Source organism: Taeniopygia guttata, chromosome 5 (assembly GCF_048771995.1).
Source record: "Taeniopygia guttata chromosome 5, bTaeGut7.mat, whole genome shotgun sequence".
Taxonomy (NCBI): domain Eukaryota; kingdom Metazoa; phylum Chordata; class Aves; order Passeriformes; family Estrildidae; genus Taeniopygia; species Taeniopygia guttata.
The window spans coordinates 58,794,586-58,820,502 of NC_133030.1; the positions used below are offsets into that span (position 1 = coordinate 58,794,586).

Sequence of the window (25,917 nt, forward strand, 5' to 3'; positions counted from 1 at the left end):
GAAGGAAGAAGTAAAATCTCCACTGGAGTTCAGCTGCCTCGATGATTCCAACTCCATTTAAAAAGAAATTGTTCTCCTCACTTGTGCCTGCAAGTATAGACAGTTGCTGTGTGAAATATGGATCCCACTGTCTCTGGAAAGGCCAATGATAGTTAATTGCCTGATTGTGATTTGTGTAATAGTCCCCATACGCTCTAGTAAGCAACAGCACTTGTTGAAACATCTCCAATAAAAAGTTTCATCAATATTTAAGTGTTTTGCAGGAGATGGTTAACTTGGCAAATATTATACATAGAGAAAAACTAAACAATTTCATTTTTGTCAATATGAGGCACTAGCAAAACAATTTGACCTACTTAACCTGTTACTTTGAACATACACTGGAATTGTTTCTCAAGGTGGAATTTTTTTACATATTAAAATCAAACAATTCAGCCAAACCTGCTAATTTTTTTGATATTTTGTTCTGCTAGAAATTTAAAAAAAAATAGGCACTATATATAATATGAGGAGGAAATCATCATGTAAGAATTTCTTGTGGAATAGAAATTCCATTTCTAGATGCTAACCCATAATTCAATACTTTTCCTATGGCTAAAGCAATGATAATGGGGAAAAGCAGTCTGATTAAATACATATTGATTCTTTATACCCGTCTAAAATCTCCCAAGAGAAGCATCTGTTCCTTCTGTTCACATTGGGTACTAATACATTCAGAATAAAAATTCAAAATAAACAATCACAACATGTGCAGACCAATTCACACACAATCTTTTGCCTACTTTTAAAACAAAAACCATCATGATAAAACAAGATGAAACCATGGATGCTCACCTTACCTTTTGCTGAGTGGGTGTGTGGGTTTCTGTTCAACAGTGCTTTTTTATCTTAGAGCTAGAATGTGCTTCATCTTATAAAGGGGTTGCTATAGTGATCAATGATTTGTATTTAAACATGAGTATACACTGTACTAGGGAAAGATTTTCAGTTAATAGCCAGAAGGTGAATTAAGGCCTGTCACCAGCATCTGAGTCACCCTCCTCCTCAAACATTTATCTTCTTTTCACATTTCAAGTAACACTTCTTTCCAGCACAGGAGTCTTTTTGCTCAGAGAACAGATGATGGGCCACAGGACGTCTGGTGTTAAGTCCCTTCAGAAGTGCCTGGGTGTCTCAAACAGGGCCTCAGATATACATCAAAATTTTTGTTTACTTCCTGTCAATCTACTTTTGAAGTGGCCAGATTCATCTGCCATGACATGCAAAGCTCCAGATTTTCACATTTTCAGAGGTGTGCACATGAACACAAAAGTCCGAGTGTGCAGATTAGAGACCTGCTGTTGCATGTCTTGCAAGAAGTAATGTCAAAGGGAGAACAACACACAAAATTACTTGCTTGGCTACAGAAACACCTTTCTGTATGAACAGCAGACTGCTAAAAACAAATATGTAAGGCAAGCCAGGTTGCCTGGAGAGAGCATGGTGTTATGAAAATGTTAAGTGCTCCTGTGTTGCAGTCGAGTTATTTCTGTCTGGTTGATGAAATAATATTCAATACGGGATGGGATTGTGCTTGACTCATATTTCCCCCCACACTTTTATCTGTGCATTTGCTGTTGAGGAGATGGAATCAAGGCACATTTAAGGACTGCTGCTAAGGTCTGGAGACAACCGTGCTTGAAGCAAAACTTGGCTTTCATCTACATGTCTGAGCTGGAAAATGTGAGCTCCAGTGCATCAGCACAAACCCTCAGGAATGAAAATCCAAGAGACACTTTCCTGCCCCAGCAGGGCTGATATCATCACCTTCTGGCAGCGTGTAAGGCAGACTGAAGGTCAGATATCTGCATTTTGACTGAACAGCTAGAAAATATTTGGATTTCAGGAAAGCTCAAATTGTGCTGCTAGGGCTGTGGCCAGATCCACTGCAGAGATGCCTACATGATCTGGAGGGAAAGAGAAATGTCAAACTCCTTGGCAGTAAGCTTTCCATGGAAAACCAAGCTTTGGAGACCTCACAGACCAGCCCTTTCTGATATCATTGTGCTCTTCAGGGCTCACCCCCATGCAGGTTTGCTGCACACCTACAAATCCTCCTTCTGTGGAAGTCATTGACAGAATTCCTCCCTGCTTTTGGAGCCCAGCTAGGCTACAAGTGGTTTGTGAATGTGTTGGTTATACAGACACATGAATTGGAATCCAAGGTAATATTGGGGTTTTAGGTACTTCATCCAAATTTATTTCTTTCTTTCTCTCTTCCCAGCCCAGTTGTTGAGAGGCCAAGCCAAGTGTGCTGCTTGATACTGCATGTCTAACCTGGTCATTCAGGACAGCCAACATCCACTTCACTAAGCAAAACAAGTCCATTTTTGCCAGAGAAACCTGAAAGAGCAGCTAATTATGGACAAGGCTTGAAATGGTACTTGTGGTTCCACTGCAGGGGCATAAAATTACCATTTCTGTCTCTAAAGAGAGGTCCTTTGAGTGGAGCATAATAACACTTGGACATTTCTGGCATGTCAGAACATTTAGTTCCTGCAATAAAAAGTCTTTCATTAATCCACACAATACCTTTGAATGAGAAGCTGCTTGTAGGAGATAAACTGTGTCGTGGGCATTTCTGCTCCAGTATGCTGGAACCCTTCCTTGCATTTTTAAAATGTAGACACCAAGAGTAAAATGAGCCATGCATTCCAAAGAAATACAAAGGGACACTGGAGACACTGCAGCACACATGAACCGTGGCAAAGCACATCAAACTTGGAAAAGGAGAAATGGGCAGACAAACTGTGTGTGTCAGAAACCCAGCAAAGAGAGGGCAGGGCTGCTGCCACACGCAGCTCCCATGTGCTGTGTAGTGTTTTGTAGGATTGGATTGTGCAAAAAACCAAAATGCTGCTCCAAATACCCCCTAGGGCTGGAGCATCTGCACCAAGGAGCTGCCTTCCAGCCTTGAACTGGCTGCAGGCAGCCTGCTCCAGGGATAGGGACCTTCCCTCAAAGCCTTGTTGCTCAGTCTGATGCAGGTATGGGTTTCCACAGCTGTCCTTTAACTCAGGCAGAAGATATGACTTTTGTGCTGTTCTTTCAATATGTCTGATGTAAGCTGATACTTTTCCATAAAGTTAATCCTGCTGTAAGATAATGAAAATCAACACATCATGCAGAGAGATTAGGAGAGAAAAGGGGGATGCAAAGTCATCAAGTGTTTATAATGCCTTAAAATCTGAAATGTTTCCTTGAGGATTCAAAATAAAAGTGCAGAACTAAGGGAAAGCAGACTCAGGTTCTCTCCTTCCCTAAAAGTTGGCCTGGTTTCAATGGGGACAAGGTTATGGTCACTTGGGCAGGTCACAGGCCACCCCCACCAGTTGCCTCCAGCTTTTCTGATTATTTCCATTGTCTAAGTCATAGAAACTACCTGGGAAAAGGACACAGATCTGACCCAGTGACCACAGACCCTGTCCTGGGACACAAACCCTGCAAATACAGCGGTGACCAAGCCCTGGGCCACCACAGAGAGCTCCTTGCTAAATGTCAGTAAATGCTCCTGGGCAGCTAAAGTTCCAATTTCAGTCCAGAGACTGCAGTCAGAAACCAAGCAATGACAGCCTTTCTGTGAATTAGTGTTAGTAGCAAGAGGTAAATACCAGAAAAAAGGGGAAACACAAAGAAGAGGTGTATGGTCATGCACACAAGCACACAGGAGTACCATTATCTTGTGCTGTGCTGATCAATTTTTCACTTCATTTCTCCTGTAACCTTTTTTGGCCCCCAATATCCTTCAAAAGCTTCCACTGTGTGTAATAAATGACAATCCACCATACCTCAGGGCTCCAAGCCGATGAGCTGTCAGTAGCATCGTTTACTTCCAATCCCTGTTTGACAAATGCTGTTTCCATTTCCAGACATCCTTCCCTGTGTGACTGGCTGACACCATCCCCACTTCTGGGCTCCACCCTGGGCCCTTTGTGCTGCCCAGTGCCCCTACTCCTGGTTGTTGTTCTTGAATCCACAGATACATGGTCATCTTCACGACAGGAGAGGTTGTCTTGGTAACTCAGTTGGCTTAGTCCATCCAGATCTAACAATTTTCAGAAAGAAAATAATTTCTGGGATTAGAACACGATCTAATAATTAGATAATAATTAGAACATAATTAGAACATTAGAAAATCATTTCAGAGGGATTAGAACAACTTCCACCCCCTTCCAAAATGTGTTTTCTCTCCTTTCTTTTATTTTTCTTTTTAATTTTCCCTAATCCCCAGTGCTTACAATAGATAGTTTCTGTTTCCTGCAGCACTGAAACTATAAAGAAACCAACCCTGTTTAAATCAGCATTTGATGGAGGGGACATGGCTGTTCCTCACCCCATACTGAACTGAGAAACCCAATGCCTCTTCTTGAAGAAATTATCCACAAAATGCAAGTGGAGTGTTTGGGATATTCAAGTACATTCCCAAAGCAATCTCTTCTATGAAAACACAAATCAAACTACAGAAAAGCACAGCAGAGGCCTGATGAACAGGTATCATTATTTCCTCCTGTGCAGAAGGAGGAGAAGATGACAGAAGTTAGCATTGTCCTCAAGAGCATGATGCTGGTGAGGAAGGCATCTTCACAGACATAACAGAGGGCCAGCATTACCCTCTCACCCATCCCTGAGAGCTTAGGTGAGCATGACCAGCTCCAAAAACCAGCTAGGAATCTCTAAATCCCATGCTTGGGTTGAATTTTCCTCCCAAGGACAGCTAAGGGGAGATGTGTTACCCAATTTCCTAACTGCTTTTATTAGTTTTAATTCATCTTGTCCTATACACACACAGTCCATGAGCTAGAGTAAGCTTCATTAATGAGAATAAAATAACCCTCTCTTCACCACAGATTCCTTTTCTACATCACTGAAATCTCTATTATAAACACAGGGCACTTTTCTCTACTTGAAAGCACCGGTGAGAGCTCTCTGGATGGAGCAGCACAGATAATTACATGTCCAGGGACACAGATGAAAATAACACCATGATTTAGCCTTGGATGTGTTCTGGAAGCACTTTCAGAAGAAAAACAGGGACATTCTTCCTCCTAATGCATCTCGTGATGAGTCTTGCTTGCTTCAGGAACACAGAAAGACAAATTCTGCTTCCATCTCTTTCAAATACACAAAAAGCAGTCACAGTGAAAGAATGAGTTGTGCTTCCAGACAGGTGATGGCAGCAATGAAAACATAACAATTTCCTCTCCAAACAGAGCTACTTTGGGTCTAAAGGTCTCACAGAAGGAGTTGAGGTTGGAAGGGGCTTCTGGAGATCATCTTGTCCACTCCCCTGCTCAAGAAGAGCCACGTCTATGTTCCTACAAAGATCACTACTAAAGAACAATCATTTTTTTCAGATTTGGTCTCAAATTCAAATTTCAAAAGATAGTATTAATTACTGTGTTTAATGGAAAACCATTAGTTTGCTTTTTTAAAATGAATCAATGTTTTTATTCCCTGTCTGATAAATGAAATCGAGAATCTGGTAGCAACTGGCATGGAGGAGGTTGAGGTACCCAACAACTTTTTCTGTCTCAGTTTTCACTGTCAGCTGCTTGTCTCACATTTCTCAAGCCCATGAATCTCCAGGCAGGGAGTAGAGGAATGAAGTCCCACCCATCTTAGAAGATGAGTCCCTCTGAAGGACTTGGACCTCCACAAATCCGTGGCACCTGATGAGATGCATTCCAGGATCTTGAGGGAACTGACTCATTCAGGAAAGGCATGGAACTGTTAGAACAGGTCCAAAACAAAAAAAAAATTGTCTCAGGGCTGAAATATTTTTTGCATGAAGACAGGCTGAGACACGTGGGGCTGTTCATCCTGGAGAACAGAAGGTTCAACAGGAAGACCTTATTGCTGATTTCAGTACTTGTAGAAGGATTACAAGAAAGATCAAGAGACACTTTTTGTCAAGACCTGTAGTGACAGGACAAGGGTGTTTTGAACTGAAACAGGTGAATTTAGATTGGATACCAGGCAGAAATTCTTTACTGTGAGGTGGTGAGACCACTGGCACAGGCTGATCAGAGAAGCTGTGGGTACCCCAGCCTTGGATATGTTCAAGGCCGGGCTGGATTGGGCTCTGAAAAGCTTGATCAAGGTGGGTGGATTGGACTAGATAAATTTCAAAAGTCCCTTCTATCCTGAGCCTTTCTATGATTCTCTATACATCCCTCTGTCTTAGAACAAAAAGCCCAAATCTTTCTGAGTAGAAGAAATTCTGTTTGGCCTTAGCAGCAAATACACTGTTTCTGAATCTTATCTGCTCCACACACACACAAATTTTCAACAAGAGGAATGGGGATTACACTCAGGAAACATTTTCTGCAGGTGAACAGAAGTCCTTGTTCTTGTCCTTGGCAGCTCTTTAAATTTAAGAACTCAGAAATTAGGAGAATAACTTCATCCCCTCTCTTCAACTATGAACAAACTCCACTCTCCCTCCCAGTAAAATGCTTCAAGCGCAGGCACTTCAACCAACAAGTCTGAGAGCACCTCATAGCTTCATAATTATGGTTCTCTTCCTCATTGGAAATGGTCCTTCAGGAGCAAAGAGGGATCCAAATTCATCTCTCTCAAATTCCAGGTGAGTGCTCTTCTCCCTCCCTTCTGAAATGCAGAACCCATCTCGTCTCCTCTTCCTCCCATCTGGCAGACCCAGTTCTAACCTGAGAGCCCTCATTGTCTCACCTCTGCCCCGAGCAAAAAGTCTTGAGTGAGGGTAGAAAGCAATTTTTTTTGCCATTACTTCCCTTCTCTACAAGGTCAGAAAACAGAAAGAACTCAACATAAGAGCATAAGCAAGAAATAAAATAACAGAAATTCCACGCATTTACTGAGACTGAATGGATACAGGCACTCCTTAAGGCATTTAATTAGCAAGCCGATGTCTAATACACATTTAAACAGTGGGTCATCCATCAAAGCACACACCACACAGCAGGCTTTCAGAATAAAATGCTTCTGTAGTAAGAAATTATCCTCACACAATTGTCTTGTGGGTTTGATTCCTGCTGGGATAATATCTAGATCAATAATAGAGGAATTTTCAAAAACTACATTAAAGCCATAAAAGTCTACCCGTAAGAGGAGAACTCCAGAAATATATTAATAGAGCAAACCATCTCCCTGAGACTCAGGCACAAAATGAATGTGTTAGGAGAGCAAATGTAGTATTCAGGGGAAGTAAAGAAAAAGGTGATTCACCCAAACCAATCAGTGAAACAGACTTGCTTTTTCTTTAAATTTAAAGCAGTTTGGTAAGAGATAATCACATATAAATACCAGTATTAGACAATCATTACAGGTAATAGACCAACTATACAGACTAGAACAACTACACCTCTCCAATTACATCCGCTCTGACATTGTATTCACAAAATAAATGTTGAAAACAAAAGTTCTTCCTGTAAAGGAAAAGGTCAGAGCAGTAAAATGCCTGTAATTTACCTGAGAGATCTTTAAGGAAGAAAATGTCAACCATCTTATGAATACCTGACGTGAATAAACAGCACAGCATCAGGGACAGAGGTTGAGGCAGCATTGTCTGAACTTTAATTAGCCAAGACTCCCTGCAGAGCAATAACAGACAATTCTAAGATTAAGGGCAGATAGTACTGTACAATGAAAAAGTGTGATTTTTCTTAAGAATTCTGTCTCCCAAACTTTCCCTTTCAGGTCACATGTTGACAATGCAGGAAGGAAGCAAGAGGAATAGTGGGTAGCAGAAATCACCAATAAATCAGAACAGCATGTGCTCAGGGTTAGTGAGCTGGCTGTGAAAAAACTGTCAGATGAAAGGATGAGCATGACCTCCCAGTAGAACCCTAACAGGAGCTGGGCTACAGAAGCCTCTTTCCAAAGATACAAGGAATGCTTGGCACAGCAAACACTGAAAACCAGGCTGGAAAAATATTGTACAGTCCCTCCTCACATTGGCAGGCAAATGTTCTGGCTAATTTACAGTATATGACACACAATCTCTCAGTTCTATGAATCATTATATTGTGCCAAAGGAATGTCCTGAGAGGTCTCATGGCTTCCTAAAATCCACTGCCAGTGTTAAAAGATGGGGACTGGTAGATCTTGCTAAATTAACACTACACAGTTCATTAAACAGCAAGAACCACAGATGAAGAATTTGTGTGCCTGTTACCTGTGCTGACCAAGGGCATGTTTTCTATGTGAACTCTAAGGAATCACTTTGCTCCCATGCAAAAAAAAAAAAAAATTAAAATTAAAAAAAACCCAAAACATGTCTTTTCTTTGAAAGAAATTAGATCCCTTCTTTAAACTGTATATAAACTCATGATGAAAGTTAAGAACCTGTTTAAATATAGTCCAGATGAAGAAAGGATTTCAGTATGGACCTAGGTACCTCTGGACTTGAAATCCTCCTAGCTACAAGCAGTGATTTTTCAACCCATCTTCCTAAAAGACAGCAGAGCTATGGCTTAGTGGGCCTGAGGAATATTTGCCCTCACACAGCAGCAATTCTCTTGCCTGGCCACTGCTACACCCCCAGTTCCAAACCATTTTCTTTTACTTTTTACTACCAAATTCTGTAGTACCCCTGCACCCCTTGCACTGAAACAAACCCACAGGGAGACCAAGCAGTGCTCCTGCCCCCGGTAATTTGGAGATTAGCCACCGAAAGAGTGCTAAAAAACTTCCTAGAAGAGCCTCAAAGGAGCAGAATCATTATGTAATTACAATAATTTGAAACAAAACTGGCCTGTAAATTTTAGGGGCTAAAGAGAAAAAGGATCTTAAATTTCAAGTGACTTTATGCAATCAGGCCAAGATTGTTTAATTTACCACATGCTGGGTAATAGCCTGAGAAGGCTCCATGTTTCCAGAGCTAAAATAGGCTCTTTATTAACAGGGTGATTTGCAGAGAGGCTGTGGGCAGAGCTGGCATTCGAGCCCGTTCAACTCCCCAGAGCATCCTCCAAACACTTCCTTCAAGCTGTGAGCGCTCCAGGATCTATTCAGGTTACTACAAAGATTTTTTAACAGGTGAAAAGTTAAAGCTAAATGAGTCCAAAGTGCAGACTGTCACAACAGTGAAAACAGAAGCACAGGGTCAAGAAAACTCTCCTGTAAGAACACGGTGTGAGAAGACTCTGCTGTATGCCAAGTCTGAGTGGGAGAGAAGTTATTCAGGGCTCTCCAAGATGCTCAGCTCTGCTCTCTGCCTGAGTTTGCTACAGATTTTGGATTATGTAAGAAATGAAAACTACCAGCAGTATGTGTAAAAGGTCTGTTAAGAGTACACAAGGAGAAGAGAAGTCTCAGGCAAAGTGTGAACATGCCATGATCCCAGTCTGGACTCAGCACATCCTAAGGGTCCTTCATCCTTCCCACCCAGAGGATCTGCTCAGGTGGAACAGTGTGTGATACACCCTTGGGGCACAGTGATGGCTTTACATCCACAAGTCTTTGTTTTGTGATTTAGGCACCAGCTAGGTACCTCTGAAAATAAAAGTAAGAGCAACTCTGCACCATGTTGTACCAGAAGAGGTAGATGGAAAGACTTCTCTTCAAATTATCTAATTGGAGGGTGCATTAAATTCCAGCAATTATATTTCAAAATTAAAACATTCTATTGAGCTAAAAACAACGGGCTCTTTTATGACTCTTCCCTCTAATGAACTTCTCCAGATTTTAGAATGTGTTCAGGCCAATTTTCTAAATAGCTATGTTTTTAAATGCATTTCATCTCTGTTTGTATAAAAGAGTCATTACATTAGTCCATGGAAGATCATAAAATTCTTCCCTTCTGTGCCATAAATTTTTAGTTTCTGTCATTGCCTGACATTTTGCATATGCGCTGGCAAATGACACAGCATAATTCATTCAATGTTCACCTTGTGTTTGTGAAATTGTTACAAAAGGAGACATTCAGCTTCCGCTAAAAGGCTTGCTAAAGAGATGACTTATGTGGCACAGATAGAAAATAATTACAAACAAGTCCTGCAGTCTTCAGTCTGGAAAAATTTCCAATAAAGATCCATGAGAATCCCTGTGGGTTAAGGAAACAGAATTCAATAACAATATGCAATTAATGGATAGATCTTAATGGACTTCAGCAAGTCTTGGACCTGGATGCTTCCCTCTAAGTATTTTAGCTGCAGGTAAGATCAGGAAATCTAGCTTAGTAAGAGAGAAGGGAAGAACTAGGACTTGTTCTCCACAGCAAAGAACATCTCTGTGTTGAGGCTGCAGATCTCAGACCCTGTTTCCATGCAAGCAGCACCTCTGCATCCAGACACCTCTGTCCTGTGCTCCTTGTGGCTGCAGGGAAAGTGGCTGAATTTGGGTCTACACCCCACACCTACTTTTTATTCAGATACTTCTGATTGAAAACTATGTGACCATGACATAGAGGTCTCAAACTGCCTAACCATGTCATGGTTATTGCCTGAAGATGCTGCCTGTTCATCCTCCTCCCTGTATCTGTTCACTGGGACACAAACACAACTCAGGCTTTAGACAGCCGCCTGCTCCTGGCCAAGAAGCCAGAGGACACTTCTGACTCTCAGGGGCATACTCTGGGGAGAAATCACAAAGGATTTAGGGAGGACTGGGGCATAAACATGAAAAGCACCTGCTTCTTCAAACCTCTGGAAAGCTTGATGATGTCATTTTGTATCAACAACATTTACATATTATTAGATCCTGCTCAACTCTGCATGTTAACCTATTTTTTTTTAAATCAAGATATTTAACAGAGCAAAACGCAAAGTCACAACACACAGAAGGACCTTGTAAAATCATTTGCAAGGGCTAAGACAAAGTAGCAAACAAAGGACATGAAAACTTTTTCCTGCTTCAATTCCCCTGCTAAGGTGGGGAGAGAACTTCATTGTGCAGAAAAAGCAACTCAGATGTAATCTGCTCAGGGTAGCATCACCCACACATAAATACGGCATGTGGCTAACAGGCACTGCTGGTTCCATCTGCCAGCAGCAGACAAGCTCTGGAGACCACTGTAAATGATAACCTTTAAAAGTGAAGATAACGTAGCTGAGCACGTCCCCGTGCTGCCCTTGCCCTCCTGCTGCCATCACATGCGTGGGACACGGCTGTACCCTCATCAGCACCCTGCAGATGGGGCAAGGAGGGCTCAGGACATGCTCTGTATCCTTGGTCTGGCCTGGTCAGGATGGAAACACAGAGATTTTGCCGATGTCCTGTGGGAACTCAAAATGTCCCTCAGACATTTTTGGAGGTTCCAGGCTCAGTCAGACGCATTTGAGACCCTGGCAGGCAGCTGGAAACAGCTGTGACTTTGAGTTTGAGCCATGGAATGATTTACCAATTTTGCAGGAAGAACAAGAAGACACAAAAGTTTAGATATTATAGTAGAAGTAGTCACAAAGTAGAGGGAAGAATTTTTGAGTGCTGTACAGGGGGGTTTTAGTTTTGTACATGGGGGTCAGAAGTTTTAAGATGGAGGGATTTGGGCCTGCCCTGTCCTTCCTCTTTCTTCTTCCTTACCTCCATGTTCTTGGTGATGTTGGCACTCACAGATTGGTTTAGAGTAGAAAGGCACCATTTAATATAGGTAATAGGTATTGGGGGGAAACTGTAACCATGTAACACGTAATGTACCATATAAAAGATAGCAGCAGCCCAGGGTTGGGGAGAGAGAAGAAGAAGACAGCAGACCAAGAGGGTGTCAGGGTGTGTGTGTGCCTCTGCCTGAGCTGCTGAGCAAACCACAGCAGCCAGAGAAGAAAATCTTTTAGATAACTTGCAATAAACAACCATGAGACCGAACAACATGAGACTACTGAGCCTTTCTTTGGAAGCATGGCTTGGAGGAGAGATTTTTCCACCATACAAAGCCACTCTGCATCCTAGGGTGGTCTTCGACAATGTCCCTGCCAGCAGCACCGGGAGCACAGCAGGTGTTGGGAGCAGTGGGATGGCAGCAGGCACTGTGCTCACAGGGGTTTGTGTGTGAACAGCCCAGCTGGGAGCGTGGCCAGGCCGCTGCTCGATCTGCAGCACCAAGGGCATGATTTGGTTGCCAAGACTCACTTTGATAATCTCCATGGCAAACCCCAGCAGCTGAGCAAACAGGTGGAGAGGGAGGCTCTCCCATTTTGGGAGGGAAAGCACTTTCCTCCGCCCCAAACCTAACATCAGCCTCAGGTGAGGAAATGGGGACCTGCTTTTACACACTCTGTTAGGTCTATTGAAAATCTGCAGTATAAACTTAATGACAAGTGCTGTCACAGCTCCATAAATCTGCCTGCTGCTGCACAGGAGGCAGCACTCCTCTCCCAGGACAGAGCACCAAATCCAGCTGATCCCAGCAGAAGCCAACTCCTTCCATGCCACCACACTGGTAGGTTTGACCCTCTGGTCTGGTATGCCACAGTTTGACAACAAGCCTGCTCTTCCTGTTGGAAAACAGCTCTCAACTGGAGGAAAAAAGCTGTGTTCCTACTCTGATAAAAGTGAAAAAATTTTAAATATTAGTTTGTAAATGGTTGGTGAACAGCTGTAATAAAGTTTGATTACTTTTATGTAAGCTATTAAAAATAACCTTCTTTGAAATTTTCTTGGAGAAAAATTTTTTCAAGCTGTAAAACCCCATGGCCTAAATGTAATCCAGTCAAATAATCAAAACACATAAAAATAAACATTCCTTTTCAGCCTAATACCTGCAGCTCATGTAAGCTCTACCAAATGTATCTAATTGCTCTGCAAATGCTATAAAATTCTATTAATATGTGTATGTCTTTTGGATGATTAGGATAAAAATAAAAAATTATCCCAGTTTAACCAAAAGGCCACATTTCAACTTTCATTCTCACATTTCAGCACATTCTCAACTTTCTAAAAAACTTGTGTAAAATAACATCTTTAGTAATTAAACCATACCTTTCACCATTTTCTCGAACAACTGTAACATTAAAATCCTGGGTCCATGGGCGTGAGGCTGTAAACTTAGATAAATGTGCCTTAACCTAATGTGAAATTCTGATTATTACAAGAAATCTTGCAAAGGCCATGTGCATGCAGGACTCCTGGACAGCTCCTGTCAGGGCACTGACCCACCTGCAACCCCATAAAAAACACAGCAGAGCTCTTTTTCCTTAGAGAGAAGGAGATGGGTGCAGGGATGGAGGAGAGAAGCTTGGCATGGTGTGATTTATTATTGGCTGCTTGACTTTGATTTCAACTTCCCCAGTCCCTAAGGCACGATTGCATCACTTGTTATGACAGTGGCTGCTGTTCCTCACAAACATTGGGAAGCACACGGGCTAATTAAACGGTGGCACTGGGGAATCTGCAGCAAATGCCTGACGTGCCTGCTGCTGAATCGCTGCCTGAGCAGCCGACAGCTCCCTGTCAACTTAATATCTCTGTATTAATAACAGTAACTTAACCCAGGGGAGAGGAAAACCATCACCATTCAAACACACAAGTGGCCTGATTAGCAAAGGACAAGGGGGAAGCATTTTCTACATCACCATGGAAACTTAAATAAAGGGCCCCTAATTACAATCTAAATTCTGGAAAGATAATGAATACATCTTGAGATCTGCAGATGTTGTGTAGCATATACATATTTCTAGCAACTTCAACTCAATTACTTCTATGCAGCATCTGTTTTACAAATCAACTTCCCACTGCTCATAATGAGGCATGTGGGATTTTTAATTTTTTTTTCCCCCAGAGGAGACAGTGGGGGAAGAAGAAGGGTGACCTCTTTTTTTCTGGCAAGGTATTTCAAACCACCAGTATTTATTTAGAAATTTCAAACACCCAGTGAGTTACAAAGTTAGCTTACAGGCATCCAAATAGACCAAGCTAAAATGCATGAAATAAATAATTCAAGAATTCACTGCAGTGTTACCAAGTAGAAAGAATAACTTATCATTTGCTCCAAGCTTACCCAAGAATAAAAAAAAAATTACTGAATAAAATACATCATGGAGGTGTGAAATACAGAGGTACTTCATACATCCTGTCTGCCTGCTTGTTAGAAAAACAACAAAAACAAACAAGAATAATTTTGTCTGAACAATCTTTCCAAATGCCAAATTTCTGGTTTTCCTATACATTTACTGCTGCCTTTGTGCCTCCACTTTCGTCTCAGAGATTTTTGATTCAGCTCTACAGAAGTCAGTGAGAGTTTCAATGGCAACATCACCAAGCCCTGAAGGAAGCAGGAGTAGTAACAAAAGAATGCATTTGATCACATAACCAAGAAAATATCAGTACATCTATGCATAATGCATACACTCAGAGCATCCCAGGAGCGTTCACTGCCGTCTGCTTTGCTTTTACAGAAGCAGCCACACAGGCCTGGCCTTAAAATTTTCATGATCAGGATGACAGAGAGGAGCAGTGATCTGCAACAGCTCCTACCCCAGCCAAACCCAGAACTGTGCGCAGGAAAAAGGCTTTTCTTTAGGCAACTGGAAAGGTTGGTGGCAAACAAGGGACTTGTGAAAGATTCTCAGAAAAAGGAGGAACATTTTGTACAGGGAACATGCAGCAACACACATGGAGTTGCTCCTATCAATTCCTAGGTGGCTGCAGCTCTTTAGTAGTTTTCAACCCAGAGTCTTCATCCTGCTCTTGCTGTCAGCTGGGAATTCAAAGTGGTGCACAAAATAACAGACCTGCCTGATATTTAGGAGCAGAGCACCCAATCCAAGCCATTCCTTTAGATCCCAAATGTCTTAAAAAATGCTGGAGTAGACCCAGGCTTCTACACACTGGCAGGACACCCCTGACTAACACCCACTGGTCATTTACTGCTGAGGAGGATTTCTCCTTGCACCATCCCTGTGTGTTTTCACTCCTTCCTGCCAGGTCTAACAGCCAGGGAATATTTGGTGTCCAGAGCTAAAGGTGAGGATTGCCCCTCTCTGCTGAGTGACAATGGACAGTGCCCTGCTTTTGTCTCTCCATCTGTCCTCACTCCATGTCCAAACCAATTAGGAAGCTCCCCAAGGTGAGTTTATTTGGGTGTTTGCATGTGATACTGGTGAAGAGAATCAGAGCTTGGAAGCCTACGTACCAGGGGGTATTTACAACAAAAATAATCTTTAAGAAAAGAGAACAAAACAGCAAGAAAGAGAGTAATCAGGGAAAAAAAAAAAAAAAAAAAAAAAGGACATTTTTTGGCTCTAACCACCTCTACAGTGAAACAATACAGCAGTCAGAACACTACACCCCAATTCTGCACACAGCTGTGCAAAGAAATAGAGGACTGCCCACAGAAAACAGCATGAAAAACCAGCATATTTTCCTGCTGTTTCTTTCCTACACCCAAAATTGGATTTTAAAAATAGGTACTTGGGATTCCACATCAAACTGGCTCTCACTGTGCTGCCTAAAGTTCTTCCATAGCTGTAGGAAATGGCAGCCAAGAAGCTGAACCACAATCATCCCTGATTTTCCCAATCACCTACTTTACATCTTATATGTGGAGCAAAAATGAGTCAGGCTTCATTTATTCTACTGGGTTCTATTAGCACAGGCCCAGGATTTGTGCAGAAGTGGAAGAAAAAAAGAGATTACACACTGTAGGAGACACTGCTAAGCCAGGAAAACCCCTGGTGTGGATGCAGTTACATCCATGAGTCAACTTGCACCTCCCTGACAGCTCAGGTTGGGTTGTGTGCAGGAAACACGCAGCTGCAGAGGCAGAAAAGCAGCTTCTGTCAGTGGAGGTTGTGTTATGCTGCAGGGCACAGGTGGAGCTGAGTGTGCTCTGGGCTGTGGGGCTGGAAATGCTCATGGGCTCAGAAATTAAACACACTGCTGGATGCCGATGGCTGGTGGAGTAGACAGCACTTTCCTTTCCTTCCAACAACAAAAAAGAACTTTCCCCTCAGCATTATTATTTTTATAACCATTTTCCAGCTAGTTTTCATGCCACAATGGGTTGAATTCCTTTAGGTTACCCATTCATAATTTTTTCTATTTGTTTGTTGGCTTGGATATGAACTTCCTCTAATGCAAGGCAGTCACCTCCTAAACCTCCTCCAGTATGTCTAAGGAAGTTTCTCTGGATTGGCACTCATTACTTTGAGCTAGCAGAAATCAAACTGGCCTAGGAAACACCCAGAAAATTGAGGCCACTGACTTTGCTCTTCTTTACAGTGGTTTCACCACTCCACAGGAGACCCAGGGTATGCTCACACCATTCCCAGCACCCAACCATCAGCTTCACACCCACAAGCCTTTGTTTGCTGATCAACAGTGTGGAAATGAACTCCCTCGAAAAGATATTTGTTTGGATTTGATACAGAAAACAACTGCACTGCAACAAGGCAGATATTTATTTTCCCACTGATTTTTCTAATTGAGACTTTGTTTGCTGCCAGAGCGTTGATTCACCACAGTCCCCCCTTTGCTGTAACACCACAGCACTCCTGGGAAAATCACCAGCTTTGGGAGCAGCAGTGGGTGGGGATGTGGTGCAGCAAGACTCAAATGCCTTCAGGACTGAAGCTGTCACCCAAAAGGGACAACCTTGTCCTCCCACCCCTCCTCTCTTCCCTTTGTTTTGGTTTTAGCAAGCACATGGCCAGCTCACCTGGCTCAAAAGTAGCAGGGAAGGGGCTGCTGGCTCTCCTTTGAAGCAAGAGGCTGGGCTGAGTCATGGGAAGCAGCTCAGCTCTGTGATAGGGGAAGGATGTTGTATTTCAGCTGCAGTTTTACATCAATAAGTGGCAATTGCAAAACTCAGGCCCAAGGGGTTTGTAGTTGTAGTTTATGGCAGTAAGTCTAACCCCCAAACTGACCTTGAGACACAGAACTCCAGCAAACCACAGGGCTCTCATTAATCCAAATTCAAGGGCTTTCTCTCCAGCACCACCAGCCTCATTATTTGCTAGAAAATACTCCCACAACAATGATGCTGTATAGACTGTATAGGTTTGAATCCCTCTCAGCCCGAGGAGGTAAATTCCTCCAAACAGCAGCTTGTAGGGGCAAATCCTCATGAGTCCCTCCAGGGATGCTTCATCTCACAGGGGTACTGAGTTCTTGAGTCAGAGAAGTACCTGCCTGCACATGAGGGAGCTCTTAGGTGGTGCAAGGATGCCATGAGAGCATCAGCTATTTTCATGGTCACAGGAAGGGATTTTCTACAGATTTTGCTGTGGACTGATTTAAGATTCAATCCAAGTCATTCTTCTTGGTCTGAAAATAGGTAGTGATGAAGTGTCCATCTGTGGAAAGTGCATGAGAATCACACAAACAGCATCTGTGGAGGTACAGCCCAACCACCCCTTCCTCATTACCTGCAAGATCCCCAAAGCCCAACAGTGACATTCCCTGTCTTTAAAACCACACAGTTTTACCTCCATATCTGTAATCTCCATATTTGCTTTCATTGCAGAAAATTTTTCTCTTGGTTACTAAAACTGCTTGAGGAGTCTACGAGGCCACTCAAAATGATGGTCATTACAGCAGCCAAAAATTACCTGGGCTTAAGGAAATCATATCCACACCCCTGTCTGGCAAAGGGTGAAGATCAACACCAGCTCACTTTTTGGCAGAGTGATCCCATCTTATATAAGCTTAAATTAGTGGGTTTTGTGCTGTTAAGCATTGCAAGGAGGCAAGGAGGGAACAGGGATGGATTACCTGTGCTTCCACCAAGCCCCTGCAGGCCAACTGCAATGGAAAAGAAAAACCACACACATTTAAAAAAAAAGACAAACAGTACTAGTGCTTGTGTCAGCACACAGAAATACTATGTTCCAGCTCGGCAGAGAGTGCTGCTAGTATTGCCTGCACATAACCTCCACCACAACACAATGAGATCATTCACACCTGCCTCGCCTGTAGTAGGAGAGGGAAGGTGAGGAGGCAGGGTTTCTAGGAGAAAGGCAGCATTTCCCAGATGCTGCCAAGATGCTGTTTATTGGTAAATGAAGTCTCTTGAGTCCTAAACAACCTTCCCAGAGGAAGATAGAGTCGCAACTGCCATATGGAGAGTGGGAAGAGGATGTCACTTAGCAAAATGGATCAGAAAATACATGCACAAACACACACGCTCACACACAATTTGTTCTGTAACTGCATGGAATGGCAAAAGCCATTTCATCCTCGCAAATAAATCCTTCTCTCTACAGCTTATGCAACCTTCTAGATGACAAGAGCAGATGACAAGTGCTCCTGAGCAGAACATCCTTCCCCCATGCCCCCAGGGAGATGGGCACGAGGCAGCTCTGCCCACCAGACAAGGGACTTGGTGAAAACCTAAACCCCTGATCTACTGTGGGCTGACAAAGACACTGTGTCTAAAATCACTGACTGAGGATGAACAGCAATGCTGACAGGCCAAGACAGAGCTGGCAGTGGTACCACCTTTGAGAAATTGTGGTTTGAACCACTGGCTGGCTTCACTTCCCCAGCTGTAAAGCTGACATGCCACAATCCACCCTCCTTCTGGGGCTGTTGTGTTCTCTCATCCCCACTCACGTGTGACATCCTTCATGGAGATCCCTCATAATCTGGAAATTTGAAGAGACAGAACTGCAAAAGAATACTCTAAATACAAGTAGGAACATTGTACCACCTTCTCAAGGACAAAAGTCTGTGCACAAATGCTTGGAGTGGTTCTGAATTTCCCAGAGAGAAAGCATTCAATGCAAACTCACGTCTGCACTTCAGAAAGCCACGGGCTTGTATCACATTCTTTAGAGACCAGATGCATGCCCTCAAGTCACATTTGTGCTTCAACCCACTCGAGCTGCCAGGAGTATTTTCTCTGAAGTGTTTTTGTCCACTGTCTGCCTTTGCTTTCACTCCCTTAGTCTTCATGGTGGTATTGATCCAGTGTAGCCTCTTTGAATGTCCTTCTTGGAGTACAGGCACTGATTTTTATAGGGTTACATTCTGGCTAGAACACTGGCTGGCTCCATACCCAGACAGGTGATAAAATTCATAAACACTTCACTTCTCAGTGTGGAGACTGGCCATCTATCTATTTTAATCTCAAGTTCAAGCAGAAATTTAATTTATCACATAATCAGCATCTTCTTCTTAAGGGTATTCTTTGCTATATGGGTTTATAGGACCTAATGAAAACCTCATTCTTTTCTAGGATTTCCTGCCTGTATGAAGGGTCATTTACTGAGGTCAGGAGCATTCATATAGAGCAGAAAGAATAATTTCCTTTACTACAAAAATTACTGGCAAAAATCAATGACTCCTGTTAAACTGGAGGCCAAAGTAAGTAAATGCAATAGTGTTCTCTAGATTTTAAAACTCCCAGAGCCTCAGAGGTGTGCTTCCCCTCACACACGTGCTGAGGAAAACTAGCCAGCCATCTAGACAGGGGTGTCACACTTCCTAGCGTTCCAAGGCCACAAAAATTATTTTAGTGCAACTGAAATTCAGCCTTCAACTGGCACTGAGGTCACTCAGTTGATGGAGGAGAAAAAATCTCTAAGGACTTCTCACAGTGGAAGTGCTGTGCTCACCTATCCATTACACCAGTGCTGTGAGCAGTGCCAGACAGCCTGGGAGACTTCCACCCCAGCACTACTTGTGCAAAAATAGTTCAGCTCTTACTCAGAAGGCTCAGCTCTGCTGCTGTGTGTGTCCCCGTGCCTTTTCAGGGCAGTGTCTGGTGAGACAGAATTTAATGGTCACTTTGGCTTTTATTTTTTGCAAAGGACAACAGCTCTGGGGGAGAGGTGGGATAAAGCCCTTACTTTCACTGCATAGTCATTGCTGTTCTTCACTTCTCTCATTATTGCTGGTCTTTTCCCCTTTAGATTCATGCTGGGAATCAGAATCACCGGCCACCTCTACCCTTCTACTTGCAGTGCACTACTTTCAGATGTGGTTTCTTGCTCCACTGTCTGTTGGTTTGGGTTTTTTTTCAATTCTTAAGGCAACTGTGCAGTGATGGATCTGGCAGCCACGCTCTTGCCAGCCACCCCCAGTCAGCTGAGCAGCGGCATCTCAGCCACGGGGGGATGCAAAGGCTGCTCCCTCCCTGCTCTGTGCTGAGGCAGTTCCTCAGTCACAAACACTCAGGTTAAACAGTGGACAAGGGTCTGTGAGAGAAAGTTCATCTGTTTCTGCAAAATTCACAACGACACAATTTGCCACTGGTGGCAGTAATCTGCATACACAGAAGGCTCTGCCTTGCCATCATTAACTTCTTAAGCCAAACACCTGGCACTGCAATATTTCCTGCTGGGCTACCTTCTCAGTATTAACTGTGGATCAAAAGTATACAAAGTAAAAAAAAAAACCTAAAAAAAAAAACAAAAAAAAACTAAAAAAAAACCCCCCACTTTTTCTTGCATTGATTTGAAAACTTGCTGAAACTCTACTACCATCATTTCATTACAGAGCAACACTGGGCAGCAGCCAAACCTGCACCTTGTGATTAACCTGCCTCATGGTGTCTTATGGACATTTGACTTAAAAACCCAAGAATTTCATTGCTCAAACAATTTATTAGATCCCTAAGCCTAAAATATATGTGCTGCTTCACAGCCTAAGAAAATCTACTCTGGGAGCCAGGAAACATTTCCTAAGAGGCAAAAATAGGATCAAAAACATATTTGATAAAAAGGAGAAGGAGTAATGATGGTTTTTAACTACAGTGTTATTTTGTTTCATCGCAGAAGCATGCTGTCAGTTTAAGAGAAGGGAACATCTACTGAATTTTGTTTTGCATCTCTTTTAAAACAAAATTATTTTCACCTAGGGCTGCAGGGCTTTTTCCCCCTAAACTAAATAAACTATATATTGGAATGACCTTGTAACAGGTTCTGTGGATCTTTAATCACCAGTGGCTGCTAAATGAAGCATATCTATTTTCTCTGTTAGATTACTATTGGCAACCAGGTCTTCAGTAAGTGCCCAGAAATATTTCCATGGCAACAAAAAGCATTCAGCATTGCTACTGTTTTGTGCCAATTTAGCTTTAAAATATTCTATTGTGGAGAGAAATATGGTACATTAAGTGAAATAAAGTCAAGATGCAATGTTCTGGAAAGAATACAAGGATAAACAGGAAATACGTATTTTGCAGAAATTGGGGGGGGGGGGAACCTGCCAAATGGAAGGAAAAATGTTCAAAGCTCATTTTGATGCTACTGAACAGCTTTGCTGAATGTCAGCAAGTCCATGTTTCACTTATATTATCACTTAGGGTTAGGTAAAAAGCTAACAGAAATAAGGATACCTCGAACATCTTCTCTTGATCATTTTAATCCATGACTGAAATTTTAAGTTGCCAGGGTATTACAGCCTCTCTGCATGTCTAGGTTACCATCAGAAGAGTTCACACTCTTGATGTTAGAGAATGAATCTAAAGGAAAGAGAGGAAATAAAGAGCTGAAAAATAAAACACAAAGAGCATGTGTGTTTTGGAAGTGAAAGTTCACTTAGAAGAGCAAAACGAGTTCTTCCACATCAAAGGGTCTGTGGAAGACATTTTCAAGTCACAGTTCAGCACTTTCTCTCCCATCATACAACTTAGTTCTGAGGGAAAGAGGTATCAGTTCCCAGCCCTCTAACCCTCAAAGAGCCAACTTTTGTGACTATGAAGTCTTGGGACCATTGGATGGCCCTTTGTGGAGCACATTGCAGAGATAAAAAAGATTAAAGTCTGTCTGAGACCATTTGGAATGACATTCCCAAAGGTGCAAAAAGCTGTGCAATGCTCCCTGAAGTGCCTGGTGTGGAGAGCTCTAGGAAGCAGCACTGTAGGTGGTGGGAGCTCCATGGGACAAGCCTTCCAGCCAACAGTGGCTCCAGGAAGGTTAGGGAGAAGGAAAGCCAAAAAATATGGAGAGAGCAACTTGACCAGGACCTGTTCTCATCTGGGAAAGATGTCCAGAGGGACCCTTCCCTTTAGCTGCAGGGATGGGTCACTCTGGCATGTGTTTGTCACTAAGTCTCTCACCAGGAAACTCCATCTGGTCCATCTCCCACTCCTCAGAACCCTCTTCCTCAGAGGTCCCTGCAGGTGACAAAGAGCTCTGGCCAGGACAGCAGCTCGTTCCTGGACCCCTATTCCCTGAGAGCTCACCAGCTTTCCTCCCACCCACTGTGAGCAAGGGTGCTGTGGCCCAGGGACAGGAGGCTGCCTGGGAATGATGCCTTTGGAACCGGGCTGAGCCCCAGGATTTGCTGTGAATTGCTCCAACAGCCCCCCTGAGGCACAGGGCTGCAGGCTCTGCAGGAGACAGGGTTGTGCCCTAGGACAGCACTTGTCCAAGAGGATCCACGGCCCCAGCACTCCCTGGATGGGCACTCTGTGCCCTGCTCCATGGCTTCTGTGCACACACTGGTCACACAAGCCAAGCACACACACAAACCCAGCCCTGCAGCACTGGCTCAGTGCCCATGGACAAACCCTGGGGGCTGGATATTGCACAGGCAATGTATAGGGGTACCAGAAGGGAGGGGTTTGGCTCCAAGAGACACAACTCTGAGATCTTTAATCTGAGAACTGGCAATCTTTCATTTGGAATGTGAAAGAAGCAATCCCAGTTTGGGAGGCAAAACAGCTAGACCAAAAGAGCTTTTTAATTACTTACTCCCTGGCCATAGCAGAGTGAGAAATAGCAATAAAGAAAGAGCTAATTTTACAGTCATTAAAGAGCACCATCAAGGTTTATACCCTCTCAGTCTGATATTCCTGTTAAATACGAAAACAAACAGGCTGATCTTCCACAGTCTGGAAAAGGCTAAATATGTAAGACTTCCCCAGAAGCCAAGAGTGAAGAAAAGCTCCTGGTCATAATAAAACAGACATTTTCAAGAGCACTTGCCACCTGCTTAAAAAAAAAAATTAGGTATTTGAAGCCAAATTCTGTAGATTCTCAGTGAGTCTCCAGTTCCTCATCAGCTCCATATTGTAGAGCCCAGTCCCCCCTGTCCTTTTTCCACCCTCATCCCCATTCCTAGGATGTTTGTAAAGAACAGCTTTGTGCCAACAAGACCCAAGGATGGTGTCAGCAGGATTGCAGCTTTCTTAGGTGTAGTCGGGACCTACATCTCCATAAGACCTCTGTGACCCAGGAAACATCCACACTTGTGGTGACACTGAGCAAGCAGAAGTCATGTGGCTGAAACTCAGTCCTGGGCACAGTCCCCTGAAAACACTCCTGCTGTCATTCAAAGATCACAAGTCATAGTTAGGCCTATTTAAAACTGAAAATATCAAAATCAGTTCTCCTTCCCGTAATCTCCTGCCTGCTGTCTCTTCAGTCTTGTTTGAAAAGCCTGTGGGGGCGGTGGGAGGGGAGGAAAGTGATTTGGGAGCCTTTCATCCATAAAATCATGAGATACGGCTGGCTTTTTAGCACAGCATTTCACAGCACATGGCACAGTAACATCTTGAGATTCCTGGCACAAAGAAACAAGGTTTGAGATTACATATATACATATATATATATATATATATATTATATATATATATATATATCTTTAATAGCAATGACGCAAAGGCAGATGGTTCTCAAAGCAAAGGCTTAAGGCTAAACATTCCCTTTGAAGGGTCCTGCTATCAGAAACTAAACAGGGAGGGAAGCAAAACACTCCTTGCTACACCAGCAGGGCCTGATTACCTTCTAATACACAGCATTTCACCCTGGAGATCTCCAATTCTTTCAATGAGATTAGTCTCACAAATGAGGGAAGAATTGGAAAGGTTAGATTTTTCTTTGGGATTTGGGGAGTTTTATTTTAGCTGTGGGAAGCAGAGACAATACAGAACATACTGAGCAGATTAGCAACGAAATCAAATCAACAGCAGAAAAGAAAGGCCTGAAAAATGCAGTCAGGGTGTGTGCCAGCTGCTTACCTGCACAACGTGCAGTGCCATTAGCACTGTTTAAGGAGCCACCCAAGCTGAGGCTGTGCTCATGCCCTCTCATCCTCCAAGAGGGCTCACCTTCTTCCTCAGCAATGGGAGGAAGTCGATCAAGAGGCTGGAGATCTTCACTCATCCAGTAGGATCCATTGGATGTCAAGGTCCTGCTGCTCTCAACACATTGCTCTGGCAAGGTGCTGGTGGCTTTAACCCGGTTTTGCCTCTGTGGACCCGTGTCAGAGCTGTGAGGGAGGTTTTGTGATGCAAGATCAGGGCCTCCAATGTAACTGTCTTCTCTAGGATAGAAATAGTTCTCATCCCAAAGGTCCAGGTCTCGGTCATCACCTGATTCCTCAGAATAATCCTCATAAACGCCTCCATTATTCTCCAAGTCCTGGGTCCTTTCTCCTTCTGGTTTACGACCCACTCCACTCAAATTCAGCAGAGAGGCAGATATGGAGTCTCCTGCTTGTTGGATGGCTTCGTATATTTGAGACATCCAAGAAGACAGTGGCTGGAGGAAATTCTGAGCAGCCTCAGAAGCCATGGTTAACGCTGTGCCAGTGTCTGGTGATCAGTTGTTCAGCTTTGCCAGAGTGTCACTTACAATTCAGGGAGCTGCAGAATAAGCACCATAAGAAATTACTGTAAATTGCTTGTCCATCAACACCTGTCGACACACTATCTATGTAAGATGACTAGAACTGAGAGGGGGAAATGGAAAAAAACACTTCTATCCATTGAGAATATCACTAGAAATCCAGAAATGATGGATAAATTGCACATATTCCTGCAGAGTTCTGGAAAGCTTTTATTCAGTTGCTAAACCTTAGGTAAAAATAAGAACATGGAACCTTGGAACACAAGTAACTTTTAGAAGTGCACACACTCTGGTTAGAGCTGTCAACAGACCTGGGGGAAAAAAGCTACAAAACAACCTGTAATCAAAAATCTCAACCTCCTGGCCCCAATTTCCTTAGCATTAGCATGACCAGGTGAGAAAACTGAAGGGAGGAGGATCTGGGGAGAATTATGTTTTGAATTATGAAAATGACAGGCCTAAAACTTGCAGTACCAGGCCATGGCAGACAAGTATCTCAAATGCTTTGTTCCAGAAAAGCTATGAAGAAACTCTCTCTGCCCATAGCCCAGAGCTGTTTTGCCATTCACAGAAATGGAAAAAAAAAAAGCCAAACAGAGGAGGTGTAATATTATAGGTATGAAATTACTGGGAACAGAAGCAAGTTAACAAAAGCACTGATGTCATCTCAAGATGATTCTTTCTCAAAATTCATCTAAACTCTAAATAAAAACGTAACTTGCAGAAAGTTAGCATGCCTTTTTGCCCAATATACATCTTCCCACAGTATCACAAGACAGATATTCTTTTAGGAACTCTGAGAAGGAGAAACCTACAAATAGGATGATGGGTTTAGGAAAAAATAATTAAATAGGTACAGATTTTAGACTAAAAGACAACTAAAAAGAAGCTTCAGAATAAATATAAATGTCTTGCTGAATTGAGACGTCTAAAAGCAATCAAAGTATAAAAGGGTAAATACAGTGTAACAGCAGGAAAATAAGCTCAGCAGCAATGTGTATTACCTTGTGAAATGATCTCCAGAGAAATGTAGTGGGAATCTCAGTGTTGGGGATCTTTAAATGGAACATGGACTAAGGAGATCCCACTTTGCTTGGTGAGCAGCTCTTTTTTCATGAGATCAGTGACTTAAGAGGACTTTAGCTCTTAAAACACCTGTGCCAAATAATTTTGTTCAGTGATGTTGATTTATGCTGCAGCCACTTCCAACAGGTTTATTGTTAGCTTCAGCATGTGCAAAGAATTGCAGCCCTAACAAGGGTAATAAATGAATGTGGGTTACTAAAGGCATTTTGTAAGCTGTGGCTGTCATAAACTCCCTGGGCTCAGGGCACACACTGTTCCAGCATCCATCTGGCAGCCTCCAGCCCTCAGCTCAGCCCCTGGGATCCAGGTAAAGCTCCCTGCCACACATTAAATCTTTGGCAAGGAACAGACAGTGCTG

At 43.0% G+C, this 25,917-nt stretch overlaps 1 protein-coding gene across 14 annotated transcripts in view; it reads right to left on the minus strand.

Annotated features, from left to right (window-relative positions):
• Positions 1 to 25,917, minus strand: part of SYT16 (synaptotagmin 16) — a 127,224-nt gene that overhangs the window by 40,669 nt on the left and 60,638 nt on the right. For 12 of the 14 annotated variants that reach the window (XM_030275156.4, XM_041716337.2, XM_072930512.1 and 9 more), the window contains 2 exons: positions 23,864 to 24,490; positions 3,828 to 4,084 (listed from right to left, as the gene is read on the minus strand). In XM_030275156.4, the coding sequence (XP_030131016.4) occupies positions 3,828 to 4,084; positions 23,864 to 24,419 (813 nt within the window). In that variant the 5' untranslated portion in view covers positions 24,420 to 24,490. Of the gene's footprint in view, positions 1 to 3,827; positions 4,085 to 7,488; positions 7,514 to 23,863; positions 24,491 to 25,917 lie in introns of those variants that run through there. The other 2 variants (XM_030275159.4, XM_072930518.1) reach the window with 2 other exon arrangements.